General features: G+C 42.4%; 1 protein-coding gene across 2 annotated transcripts in view; it reads right to left on the minus strand.

The window, feature by feature from the left end:
- Positions 1-13,221, minus strand: part of NCK1 (NCK adaptor protein 1) — a 167,096-nt gene that overhangs the window by 61,532 nt on the left and 92,343 nt on the right. For both annotated transcript variants that reach the window (XM_069727948.1, XM_069727949.1), the window contains one exon: positions 4,649-4,895. In XM_069727948.1, the coding sequence (XP_069584049.1) occupies positions 4,649-4,877 (229 nt within the window). In that variant the 5' untranslated portion in view covers positions 4,878-4,895. The remainder of the gene's footprint in view (positions 1-4,648; positions 4,896-13,221) is intronic.

Raw genomic sequence — 13,221 nt, forward strand, 5'->3', positions numbered from 1 at the left:
TGAAATTCAAGATCTTAGATCTATCACCAAAAAACAAATCAGGAATTGGAATCTTAGGCTCTGACATCGGATTCTGAACCACAAAATCTTGAATGTTTTGTACCCTTGCAGTGAGATTATCCATACAAGAGGACAGACCTTGAATGTCCATGTCTACACCTGTGTTCTGAACCACCCAGATGTAAAGGGGAAAAGAGAGACAAAACACACTGCAAAGAAAAAAAAAATGGTCTCAGAACTTCTCTTATCCCTCTATTGAGATGCATTAGTACTTTGGGCCACTTGTACTGTTATGACCTGGTGGTCAGGACAATAATGGACCTGGTGGTTAAGAGAACACGGAATGACCTGATAGTTACTGATAATATAGGACGAGCTCTGGGACGTGGGAACTCTGCTGACCGCAATCCCTAATCCTATCAACCACACTAGAAATAGCCGTGGATTGCTCCTAACGCTCCCTATGCAACTCGGCACAGCCTAAGGAACTAGCTAGCCCTAAAGATAGAAAAATAAAGCCTACCTTGCCTCAGAGAAATTCCCCAAAGGAAAAGGCAGCCCCCCACATATAATGACTGTGAGTAAAGATGAAAATACAAACACAGAGATGAAATAGATTAAGCAAAGTGAGGCCCGACTTACTGAACAGACTGAGGATAGGAAAGGTAGCTTTGCGGTCAGCACAAAAACCTACAAAAAGACCACGCAGAGGGCGCAAAAAGACCCTCCGCACCGACTCACGGTGCGGAGGCGCTCCCTCTGCGTCCCAGAGCTTCCAGCAAGCAAGACAACAATCCAAATAGCAAGCTGGACAGAAAAATAGCAAACCAAAGAAAAACAAGCAGTCATTTAGCTTCTGCTGGGAAGACAGGTCACAAGAACGATCCAGGAGTGAACTAGACCAATACTGGAACATTGACAGGTGGCATGGAGCAAAGATCTAAGTGGAGTTAAATAGAGGAGCCAGCTAACGAATTAACCTCGTCACCTGTGGAAGGAAACTCAGAAACACCCACAGCCACCAGAGAAAGTCCATGGACAGAACCAGCCGAAGTACCATTCATGACCACAGAAGGGAGCCCGACAACAGAATTCACATCTTCCCTCTACCATGAAATGTTCCCCATGACATCGACTGCAAGCAACACAACCTCAAAGAATGATTGATCCACCCCCCCCCCCCCCCCCCCCATGCTTATGTTCTGTTCCTGAAATTCTATGCCCTTTTTTCACATACCTTTGATCATTGTGGCCAAAGAGTTCTATTTTAACCCCTTCATGACCTTGGGATTTTTCGTTTTTCCGTGTCCGTTTTTCACTCTCCTCCTTCTTAGAGCCATAACTTTTTTTATTTTTCCGTCAATTCGGCCATGTGAGGGCTTATTTTTTGCGGGACGAGTTGTACTTTTGAACGACATCATTGGTTTTAGCATGTCGTACACTAGAAAACGGGAAAAAAATTCCAAGTGCGGTGAAATTGCAAAAAAGTGCAATCCCACACTTGTTTTTTGTTAGGCTTCTTTGCTAGGTTCACTAAATGCTAAAATTGACCTGCCATTATGATTCTCCGGGTCAGTACGAGTTCATAGACACCTCACATGACTAGGTTATTTTTTATCTAAGTGGTGAAAAAAAATTCCAAACTTTGCTAAAAAAAAAAAAAATTGCGCCATTTTCCGATACTCGTAGCATCTCCATTTTTCATGATCTGGGGTCGGTTGAGGGCTTATTTTTTGCGTGACGTTTTTAATAGCATTTTGGTGCAGATACGTTATTTTGATCGCCCGTTATTGCATTTTAATGCAATGTCACAACGACCAAAAAAAACGTAATTCTGGCGTTTCAAATTTTTTTCTCGCTACGCCGTTTAGCGATCAGGTTAATGCTTTTTTTTAATTGATAGATCGGGCGATTCTGAACGCGGCGATACCAAATATGTGTAGATTTGATTTTTTTTTTATTGATTGATTTAGATTGGGGCAAAAGGGAGGTGATTTAAACTTTTATATTTTTTTTTATTTTTTTCACTTTTTTTTTTTTTTTTTTACTTTTGCCATGCTTCAATAGTTTCCATGGGAGGCTAGAAGCAGGCACAGCACGATCGGCTCTGCTACATAGCAGCAATCTGCTGTTCGCTGCTATGTAGCAGAAAATCAGGTGTGCTGTGAGCGCCAACCACAGGGTGGCGCTCACAGCTACCGGCGAACAGTAACCATAGAGGTCTCAAGGACCTCTATGGTTACCATTCAGAAGTGTCGCCGACCTCCGATCATGTGACAGGAGTCGGCGATGACGTCATTTACGGCCGCCCGGCCGGATGCGGTAGTTAAATGCCGCTGTCTGCATTTGACAGCGGCATTTAACTAGTTAATAGGCGCGGGCAGATCGTGATTCTGCCCGCGCCTATTACGGGCACATGTCAGCTGTTCAAAACAGCTGACATGTCCCGGCGTTGATGCGGGCTCACCGCCGGAGCCCGCATCAAAGCGGGGCTTCTGACCTCGGACGTACTATCCCGTCCGAGGTCAGAAAGGGGTTAAACTCATCGGTCCACAGAACTTGTTTCCAAACTGGATAAGGCTTTTTTCCATACTTTTGATGCTGAATTTTATGGTGAGGGCGCAGGAGAGGTTTTCTTCTGATGACTCTTCCATGAAGGACATATTTGGGAAGGTGTCTATGAACAGTAGAACAATGTACCACAACTCCAGAATCTGCCAAATCGTTATGAAGATCTTTTGCAGTCAACAGGGGGTTCCGATTTGCCTCTCTAGCAATCCTACGAGCAGCTCTGACTGAAATTAAACTTGGTCTTCCAGACCTTATCTTGACCTCCATTGTCCTTGATAACAGCCATTTCTTATTTACATTTTGAACTGAGAAAAGGGATACTTGAAAACACATTGCTATCTTCTAATAGCCCTTCTCCTGCTTTGTGGGCTTCCACCATTTTAATTTTCAGAGTGCTAGGCAGCTTCTTAGAAGAATACGTGGCTGCCTGCTGTTTTTTGGCACACGGTTAGAGGAGGCTGGGCTTTTATAAAGCTGGGAAATTTGCATCACCTGGCCTTTTCTAATGATGATAGTGAACAAGCCATAACCCTAACAGGCTAATTACGGTCTGAAACCATGGCGAAAGTTATTTGAGTACACAAATCTCCAAGGATGCCCAAACTTTTGCATGGGATTTCCTAATACCAACTATGCAGTCAAAAGCCAGGAATGCAAATCAGTAACATTTGCCTGATATTAACATTTACAGAACTCAGCAAATTCAAGGAGTCAAAACAATGGAAAACCTGATTCGTCAGTCAATGTTTGAACACGCCAAACAAATCTGGCACAAGGGCATGACTTCCACTGTAAAAGGAAACACTGATGTCCGGTGGGGGGGCAGAACAGAGCCAGAAGACTGGAATAAGGCTCTGTTCTACATGCAGAAAAGAGGAGACGCGGCAGAGAAGGACTTACTGTGTCATTCCCCAAAATGTGAGCTGATTTGGTTCCAATTTTAGATTTCGATACAACTGTATGATAGGAGACAGAACAGAGCACATCACTTGCTTCCCACGCTCGTGGCAGCACACCATATTCTGGTGAATGTATGACCCAAACTTTCGTATAATGAGTCAAACGTTTCAGTAACTTAGAAGAGTAAAACCAAACAAAAACAAAACCGAAAACGAAATAAAAATAAAATGTACTGTCATACAGTTCCATACAAGAGTATTCATCAATTCACATTTTATACTCTTTAGAACAGGCATATACAGATATTGTTCTGGATGTTTTTTCCATGAATGGTGCTTCTATAAATTGCCAAAATTACTGCAGATAATATTAGAGAAGGGTAATATCTGTTACGAGCTGCGCTGTGGTAAATGAGAAGCCTTGTGTGTTCCAAAATGTGTTTGGTTTTTTTTATTTGTCCCATCGAGTTTCAGTGCCGGACATATTTGGGTTTTTAATAGTGATGAGCCAGTGTACTCGTTGCTCGGGTTTTCCCAAGCACGCTCGGGTGGTCTCCGAGTATTTGTTAGTGTTCGGAGATTTAGTTTTCATCGCGGCAGCTGAATGACTTACAGCTACTAGACAGGTTGATTACATGTGGGGATTCCCTAGCAACCAGACAACCCCCACATGTACTCAGGCTGGGTAGTAGCTGTAAAGCATTCAGCTGAGGCAACGAAAACTAAATCTCCGAGCAGTCATAAATATTCGGAGACCACCTGAGCGTGCTCAGGGAAAACCAGATCAACGAGTACACTCAAGTCATCACTAGTTTTTAACCTTCAAAAAGGCAATGAAACGCATTAGCACAACAAAACCATTTCGGAACATAAGAAGCTTCTCATTTAGTAATCCACACAATGTGATATTGTCCTCCTTTACTATTATACATCTGGAAGAAGATTCCTTCCTCCAGCCATGGGGCATCTACAGGTGTTGTGTCTTCACACACCACCACCAGGTGTGCGCTGTTGTCCCCCACACAGTTCTCCAAAATATCCGTGGAGACACAATTATCTTCTCTGAGCAAGCAGAAGCTTCCTGGACGGAAAGCTGTAGCCCTGACATTTTGCTCCATTCTGCGGTCACCGGATCCTGAAGGGCGCATGAAATAAAACATAACCCCTGAAGGACTTACCCAATGTGTCCTTTAAATTTTTCACTATGGAGGCCTTTCGAGCGCTGTTTTTCCTCTCGACATAGTTGGAAGGTACAAAGCCGGTTTTGTGCACGGAGTTGCGGACACGCCACCAGGATTTTGAGTCATCCAGAAGAAGGAGGCGCTCATTCTTTTTGATGTCCAGTTCCTGATCTTGCTGGGCCACGTAGTCAAACTTGGCGATCACAACCACCTCTTCTGTTGTCATCTTCTAGGCTTGTTGGCACTGAAATGAAATATAAACATGCCAAATCATTAGTTTTCATATATACACAAGACACATGTACAGTAAGGGGACTTGGTGTACAAGATGCTGCAGCTTCTTCATCAATTGATGTCTACAAGCATAAATAAAATCACTATATGGAACGTAGTTAACAGAACTCATCCAATAAAACCCCAAAAGATGCTTTAAAAGAATCCGATCAATCAGTAATACAAAGAAACATACATTAAAAGGGTAATAACCGTGCTTTCAATTAATTTATCAGAATAAGATGTCCTGTGTGTGTACATGAAGAATAAATCTATTTCTGGCCATTACATGACGTATCCTGCATTTTCAGCAGGACCAAGGTCTCTTAAATTGAAACAGACTGAGCTGGTGGGAGAAGACTAGCAGCAATGACATCTTCCATACACAACACACTGTGCTGGATTCATGCTCTTCAAAAGCAGCAGCAACAGCATAGAGGTAATTATACAGCAGCACTGAGCTGAATAGATGTGCATCCAGCCTTGGTTTGAGGTAAAAGACTTGTTAGAAAACTCAAAACGATCCGTCTATTTCCTTCTGCTTGTTTTCGCACTTCGCTCCTCTTACCCTTTCACTCTTCATAAATATATTCTGTCTCCTCATTGTGCTGGCAGTCGGCCTTGTTTTGAGCAAAATAGAATTGAGCTATTTTTTTAAGTTTCAAGTTCAGAAGGCAGGAAAATATGTCTCAAGTTGAGGAAAAAATTAATTCTCTTTAGTGTTTTTCCTCATGCACTGGGGGCTGCCATTTTTAAATTTGTTGGGGTGTATGTAACAGTGCACGACAATTACGCACATCAACACATAGCAAACGCAGGTCATAGGAGACAGCAGTCTGTCTTCGACATCACCTGTTAGGCTGTAGCAGTACTAGCTGTGAACTATCCATGCCCCATCACGCGCATTGCCCAGCTGAGGAGGAACCCTAAAGCCATTCTATTGTAGCCCAGTGCTATGCTATGCTCCAGCAACACTTCTTACAGTAATCAGCGTCTCAACATTCTTACCGTACAACCTTGATAAGAGCAATAACTTTTAGAGGGACAACTGTTTTAATAATGCACTTCTGATGAATTGTCGGGAACACCATAAAAAAAAAAATGACATGTATGTGGCTTCCAAACCCCTGCTTATTCCCCAATATATTGTACTGCCTACAGCTGCATTAATTTCAGAAAGTACTCATTTGGGGTACAGATGATGGCAGTGAAAGCTCACCATCTGAGTCTCACCAACTCTGGGGATAAGCTGCTGCAAGAGATTATTTTGACAAGCACAACACTCAGAAGAGGAGACAGATGATGAGCCATCACTGCCATCGTCTGTACTCCAAATGAGTACACCCCGATACACTGGCGGACACAGACAAAAAATGGCCCTTGTGCAAGAACAATTTATGGGCCTTTTGCAGCCCAAGAGCTCCTAAAAATGCATCTGTTTTGGAGATATAAATGGGTACCTTTACTTCTTGTGTAGCCGCACAGGGGCCCAGGTTGCACCAATGCTATGACAGCCCCTGCCCGGTTATCAATACAACTAAAGGCAAAGCAAATAAACTGGGGAAAGCACGGGCTTGTTAGCCCCTTAAAGGGTTATTCTCATGGTATGAAATTGGTAGAGTTATGTACATGGCACAAAAATAAGCAAGTTTGCAAATGACTTGCTTTTTCTATTTGCTCTCATTCTACGGCTGTGAGAGCTTTAAAGGGAACCTGTCACCTGAATTTGGCGGGATCGGTTTTCGGTCATATGGGCGGAGTTTTCGGGTGTTTGATTCACCCTTTCCTTACCCGCTGGCTGCATGCTGGCTGCAATATTGGATTGAAGTTCATTCTATGTCCTCCGTAGTACACGCCTGCGCAAGGCTTTTTTATGTCTCGGGGTAAGAAGTGGGGTCTTCCTGGGTCTCCTACCATACAGTCTCTTTTCATTCAGACGCAGACGGATAGTACGGGTTGACACTGTTGTACCCTCGGATTGCAGGGCAGCTTGAACTTGTTTGGATGTTTGTCTAGGTTTTTTATCCAACATCCGCACAATCTTGCGCTGAAATCTCTTGTCAATTTTTCTTTTCCGACCACATCTAGGGAGGTTAGCCACAGTGCCATGGGCTTTAAACTTCTTGATGACACTGCGCCCAGTAGACACAGGAACATTCAGGTCTTTGGAGATGGACTTGTAGCCTTGAGATTGCTCATGCTTCCTCACAATTTGGTTTCTCAAGTCCTCAGACAGTTCTTTGGTCTTCTTTCTTTTCTCCATGCTCAATGTGGTACACACAAGGACACAGGACAGAGGTTGAGTCAACTTTAATCCATGTCAACTGGCTGCAAGTGTGATTTAGTTATTGCCAACACCTGTTAGGTGCCACAGGTAAGTTACAGGTGCTGCTAATTACACAAATTAGAGAAGCATCACATGATTTTTCGAACAGTGCCAATACTTTTGTCTACCCCCTTTATGTTTGGTGTGGAATTATATCCAATTTGGCTTTAGGACAATTCTTTTTGTGTTATTTCATTTAAGACAAATTAAATGAAGATAATACCAAATAATTTGTGTTTGCAATCATTTTCAGGAAGAAAATGAGTATTATCTGACAGAATTGCAGGGGTGTCAATACTTTTGCCCATGACTGTACAACAATAGTGCTAACAGTGTAGACTGGAGAAGAAGCTTGCTAATAGCTGAATGTGCAGCTTCAGTTATGCTACATACCAGAACTAGTAACATAGTAACATAGTTAGTAAGGCCGAAAAAAGACATTTGTCCATCCAGTTCAGCCTATATTCCGTCATAATAAATCCCCAGATCTACGTCCTTTTACAGAACCTAATTGTATGATACAATATTGTTCTGCTCCAGGAAGACATCCAGGCCTCTCTTGAACCCCTCGACTGAGTTCGCCATCACCACCTCCTCAGGCAAGCAATTCCAGATTCTCACTGCCCTAACAGTAAAGAATCCTCTTCTATGTTGGTGGAAAAACCTTCTCTCCTCCAGACGCAAAGAATGCCCCCTTGTGCCCGTCACCTTCCTTGGTATAAACAGATCCTCAGCGAGATATTTGTATTGTCCCCTTATATACTTATACATGGTTATTAGATCGCCCCTCAGTCGTCTTTTTTCTAGACGAAATAATCCTAATTTCGCTAATCTATCTGGGTATTGTAGTTCTCCCATCCCCTTTATTAATTTTGTTGCCCTCCTTTGTACTCTCTCTAGTTCCATTTTATCCTTCCTGAGCACCGGTGCCCAAAACTGGACACAGTACTCCATGTGCGGTCTAACTAGGGATTTGTACAGAGGCAGTATAATGCTCTCATCATGTGTATCCAGACCTCTTTTAATGCACCCCATGATCCTGTTTGCCTTGGCAGCTGCTGCCTGGCACTGGCTGCTCCAGGTAAGTTTATCATTAACTAGGATCCCCAAGTCCTTCTCCCTGTCAGATTTACCCAGTGGTTTCCCGTTCAGTGTGTAATGGTGATATTGATTCCTTCTTCCCATGTGTATAACCTTACATTTATCATTGTTAAACCTCATCTGCCACCTTTCAGCCCAAGTTTCCAACTTATCCAGATCCATCTGTAGCAGAATACTATCTTCTCTTGTATTAACTGCTTTACATAACATAGTAACATAGTAACATAGTTAGTAAGGCCGAAAAAAGACATTTGTCCATCCAGTTCAGCCTATATTCCATCATAATAAATACCCAGATCTACGTCCTTCTACAGAACCTAATAATTGTATGATACAATATTGTTCTGCTCCAGGAAGACATCCAGGCCTCTCTTGAACCCCTCTTGAACATAGTTTTGTATCATCTGCAAATATCGATATTTTACTGTGTAAACCTTCTACCAGATCATTAATGAATATGTTGAAGAGAACAGGTCCCAATACTGACCCCTGCGGTACCCCACTGGTCACAGCGACCCAGTTAGAGACTATACCATTTATAACCACCCTCTGCTTTCTATCACTAAGCCAGTTACTAACCCATTTACACACATTTTCCCCCAGACCAAGCATTCTCATTTTGTGTACCAACCTCTTGTGCGGCACGGTATCAAACGCTTTGGAAAAATCGAGATATACCACGTTCAATGACTCACCGTGGTCCAGTCTATAGCTTACCTCTTCATAAAAACTGATTAGATTGGTTTGACAGGAGCGATTTCTCATAAACCCATGCTGATATGGAGTTAAACAGTTATTCTCATTGAGATAATCCAGAATAACATCCCTCAGAAACCCTTCAAATATTTTACCAACAATAGAGGTTAGACTTACTGGCCTATAATTTCCAGGTTCACTTTTAGAGCCCTTTTTGAATATTGGCACCACATTTGCTATGCGCCAGTCCTGCGGAACAGACCCTGTCGCTATAGAGTCCCTAAAAATAAGAAATAATGGTTTATCTATTACATTACTTAGTTCCCTTAGTACTCGTGGGTGTATGCCATCCGGACCCGGAGATTTATCTATTTTAATCTTATTTAGCCGGTTTCGCACCTCTTCTTGGGTTAGATTGGTGACCCTTAATATAGGGTTTTCATTGTTTCTTGGGATTTCACCTAGCATTTCATTTTCCACCGTGAATACCGTGGAGAAGAAGGTGTTTAATATGTTAGCTTTTTCCTCGTCATCTACAACCATTCTTTCCTCACTATTTTTTAAGGGGCCTACATTTTCAGTTTTTATTCTTTTACTATTGATATAGTTGAAGAACAGTTTGGGATTAGTTTTACTCTCCTTAGCAATGTGCTTCTCTGTTTCCTTTTTGGCAGCTTTAATTAGTTTTTTAGATAAAGTATTTTTCTCCCTATAGTTTTTTAGAGCTTCAATGGTGCCATCCTGCTTTAGTAGTGCAAATGCTTTCTTTTTACTGTTAATTGCCTGTCTTACTTCTTTGTTTAGCCACATTGGGTTTTTCCTATTTCTAGTCCTTTTATTCCCACAAGGTATAAACCGCTTACACTGCCTATTTAGGATGTTCTTAAACATTTCCCATTTATTATCTGTATTCTCATTTCTGAGGATATTGTCCCAGTCTACCAGATTAAGGGCATCTCTAAGCTGGTCAAACTTTGCCTTCCTAAAGTTCAGTGTTTTTGTGACTCCCTGACAAGTCCCCCTAGTGAAAGACAGGTGAAACTGTACAATATTGTGGTCGCTATTTCCTAGATGCCCAACCACCTGCAGATTTGTTATTCTGTCAGGTCTATTAGATAGTATTAGGTCTAAAAGTGCTGCTCCTCTGGTTGGATTCTGCACCAATTGTGAAAGATAATTTTTCTTGGTTATTAGCAGAAACCTGTTGCCTTTATGGGTTTCACAGGTTTCTGTTTCCCAGTTAATATCCGGGTAGTTAAAGTCCCCCATAACCAGGACCTCATTATGGGTTGCAGCTTCATCTATCTGCTTTAGAAGTAGACTTTCCATGCTTTCTGTTATATTTGGGGGTTTGTAACAGACCCCAATGAGAATTTTGTTACCATTTTTCCCTCCATGAATTTCAACCCATATGGACTCGACATCTTCATTCCCTTCGCTAATATCCTCCCTTAAAGTGGACTTTAGACAAGACTTTACATAGAGACAAACCCCTCCTCCTCTCCGATTTTTACGATCCTTTCTAAACAGACTGTAACCCTGTAAGTTAACTGCCCAGCCATAGCTTTCATCTAACCATGTCACTGACACAGAACTGTCACTCAAGGAACAGTGCTCAGCCCCCCCGGCCACCAGGAAGTGCAGGACTAGAAATCTGAGAGCTGCTCAGCACCCTTTAAATCATTTTTTTTCCTTTTTAGCAGACAAATCCTTTAATAAAGTGAATTGTAAAGTTTCATGCAGAAAAGACAAAACACTTTAAAACAAGTTTAGCAACATGGATATCAGTGCATTTTTTTTCCAAATGGACTAAAAAAATAAAATAAAAGCCATTTATTTGTAATGCTTGGGTGGTAAATTAACGATTACCTGCTTAACCACATAGCCATTAACCTGCTGTTAGCTGCAAATAATTTAAAGAGATAGGCACGTCAGTGAAGCTTCTGACATGGTTTCACTGCAATGATAGAGCAAGAGACATATTTAACGGACATGCATCTTGGGTCACACACCACCATCTATGCATCTTGGGTCACACACCACCATCTATGCATCTTGGGTCACACACCACCATCTATGCATCTTGGGTCACACACCACCATCTATGCATCTTGGGTCACACACCACCATCTATGCATCTTGGGTCACACACTACCATCTATGTATCTATCTTGGGTCACACACTACCATCTATGTATCTATCTTGGGTCACACACTACCATCTATGCATCTTGGATCACACACCACCATCTATGCATCTTGGGTCACACACTACCATCTATGTATCTATCTTGGGTCACACACTACCATCTATGTATCTATCTTGGGTCACACACTACCATCTATGCATCTTGGGTCACACACTACCATCTATGTATCTATCTTGGGTCACACACTACCATCTATGCATCTTGGGTCACACACCACCATCTATGCATCTTGGGTCACACACTACCATCTATGTATCTATCTTGGGTCACACACCACCATCTATGCATCTTGGGTCACACACCACCATCTATGCATCTTGGGTCACACACCACCATCTATGCATCTATCTTGGGTCACACACTATCATCTATGCATCTTGGGTCACACACCACCATCTATGCATCTTGGGTCACACACCACCATCTATGCATCTTGGGTCACACACTACCATCTATGTATCTATCTTGGGTCACACACCACCATCTATGCATCTTGGGTCACACACCACCATCTATGCATCTTGGGTCACACACCACCATCTATGCATCTTGGGTCACACACCACCATCTATGCATCTTGGGTCACACACCACCATCTATGCATCTATCTTGGGTCACACACTATCATCTATGCATCTTGGGTCACACACCACCATCTATGCATCTTGGGTCACACACCACCATCTATGCATCTTGGGTCACACACCACCATCTATGCATCTTGGGTCACACACTACCATCTATGCATCTTGGGTCACATACCACCATCTATGCATCTTGGGTCACACACCACCATCTATGCATCTTGGGTCACACACCACCATCTATGCATCTTGGGTCACACACTACCATCTATGCATCTTGGGTCACACACTACCATCTATGCATCTTGGGTCACACACTACCATCTATGCATCTTGGGTCACACACTACCATCTATGCATCTTGGGTCACACACTACCATCTATGCATCTTGGGTCACACACCACCATCTATTCATCTTGGGTCTAACACCACCATCTATACATCTTGGGTCACACACTACCATCTATGCATCTTGGGTCACACACTACCATCTATGCATCTATCTTGGGTCACACACTATCATCTATGCATCTTGGGTCACACACCACCATCTATGCATCTTGGGTCACACACCACCATCTATTCATCTTGGGTCTAACACCACCATCTATACATCTTGGGTCACACACTACCATCTATGCATCTTGGGTCACACACTACCATCTATGCATCTATCTTGGGTCACACACTATCATCTATGCATCTTGGGTCACACACTACCATCTATGCATCTTGGGTCACACACTACCATCTATGCATCTTGGGTCACACACCACCATCTATTCATCTTGGGTCACACACCACCATCTATACATCTTGGGTCACACACTACCATCTATGCATCTTGGGTCACACACTACCATCTATGCATCTATCTTGGGTCACACACTATCATCTATGCATCTTGGGTCACACACCACCATCTATGCATCTTGGGTCACACACTACCTCTAGTACATACACCACGTCCCTTATTTAGCTAACACTACTAACATGCTTCTCATCCAACACTGACCTATGGGTCAGAATTTCATTTCTTGATAGTTTTCAGCAGCTCCGATTTCCTTTTTTATTCTATTTTGCTAGGAGGTCCTTACAACAGAATATGATGCTAGAAAAAGGCATCATCATGTCCTTGGCTGTACAATACTTCTGCATGATTTTATACAACAGGACACTTTTTTTGTTTTGTTTTACATGTTCTTTGAGATTTTGCAAACAAAAAAAAAACCTTTGCAAGATTCGTCTGTGCTGCATTACATTTTCCAAAGTATTGTTTCGAAAAACAGTGAAAGCGATGGCTAAAGAAGTGACTAAAATGAGGCACACAAGGGGCACTGGGTACATACAGTGGGTACGGAAAGTATTCAGACCCTTTA

The sequence above is a fragment of the Ranitomeya imitator genome, chromosome 5, assembly GCF_032444005.1.
Source record: "Ranitomeya imitator isolate aRanImi1 chromosome 5, aRanImi1.pri, whole genome shotgun sequence".
Taxonomy (NCBI): domain Eukaryota; kingdom Metazoa; phylum Chordata; class Amphibia; order Anura; family Dendrobatidae; genus Ranitomeya; species Ranitomeya imitator.